The sequence below is a fragment of the Hylobates moloch genome, unplaced genomic scaffold (assembly GCF_009828535.3).
Source record: "Hylobates moloch isolate HMO894 unplaced genomic scaffold, HMol_V3 SCAFFOLD_16419, whole genome shotgun sequence".
NCBI lineage: Eukaryota > Metazoa > Chordata > Mammalia > Primates > Hylobatidae > Hylobates > Hylobates moloch.
The window spans coordinates 1-1,185 of NW_026668694.1; the positions used below are offsets into that span (position 1 = coordinate 1).

Sequence of the window (1,185 nt, forward strand, 5' to 3'; positions counted from 1 at the left end):
AGTGGGAGATGAGGGAATGACAGTTGTTGGCCTTGCAGACATGCTGGAGACTGTGTACACTGAGGTGAGGTCTGTCATCATAGGTAATGAACCAGTGATGCCCACGGATGAGGGAGTAATAGTTGTTGGTTGTGAGGTAGGGATACCTGTACTCAGAGTAGATGGGATCATGGATGTAGAAGTCACCATGGTACCCAAGGTAGTGGGAACTGAGGTGATGGCAGTGGTGTGTGTGCTGGCTGTGGAGTAGATGGTTGAAGAAGTGAAGCTGGTGGTACTATGTGAGGTGGTCTTGGGGCTGGTGGTTACCAAGTGTGTGGTAGGAGTTTTGGCGGTTTCTAGGGTTGAGACCAAGGGAGAGGTGGGTGGAAGAGAGGTAGCAGTAGATGATGTCTCTGTTATAGTGGTGGGATAGGTGATTTCGGTCGTGGACTCTGTGACAGTGCTCGTGGGAGAACTAGGGTAGGCAGTCTCAGATGTAGGTGTAGACCTGGTGATGGTAATGGGGAGTGTGGTCACCAAGGTGGATACAGGACTGGTGTTTGTGGTATGACTGGTGGTCATCTCTGTGCTTCGCACAGGTGTAGAAGATAAAATGCTACTGGTGAGTGATGATAACGTATTAGTGGCTGTGGGCCAAGAGGTCATAGTTGTCATAGAAGTCATTGTATTGGTGGAAGTAATTGAAGAACTGATGGGGGGAATAGAAGTCATGGCTGTTGTGAGAGATTCTGTAGAAATGTCAGTTGTAGGAGTCACTGTGGTGGTCTCAAGGAATGTGGCTGTAGAGTTGGGGAAGGTGGTCTGACCTGTGCCTGTAGTTGCTACAGTGGTTGAAGGTGGTTCGATCATTGTGGATGTGGTGTATGAGGTGGTGGCAGTGGGCGCCGGGGTGGATTCAGCTGTTGTGTGGATTGTACTGGTGCTGGCTGGAAGTGAGGAAATAATCTCTGTGTGAGTGGTCCCTGCACTGCTGGCAGACATGGAAGAGGAAAATGAATATGTACTTGGGAAGGTCGTCAGGAGGGAACTTGTTGGAGTGCTGTCAGTACTTGTGATAGTTGGTCTCCCACTGGGAGTAGTGGCAGAGGTCATGCTGACAAGGGATGAGGTTTCTGTATTCTGGATGCTGGGGGAAGATGGAGTGACACTTGTGGACATTGCTGCGGAACTGGAAACAGTGAA

At 49.9% G+C, this 1,185-nt stretch overlaps 1 protein-coding gene across 1 annotated transcript; it reads right to left on the reverse strand.

The window, feature by feature from the left end:
* Positions 1 to 3: 3 nt before the first annotated feature.
* LOC116465958 (mucin-3A-like) lies at positions 4 to 1,179 on the reverse strand (the record flags this gene model as incomplete). The annotated part of the gene is made up of 1 exon (XM_032148849.1): positions 4 to 1,179. A coding segment is annotated over one exon (1,176 nt), but the record flags the coding sequence as incomplete, so codon positions are not given.
* Between the last annotated feature and the right edge of the window lie 6 nt (positions 1,180 to 1,185).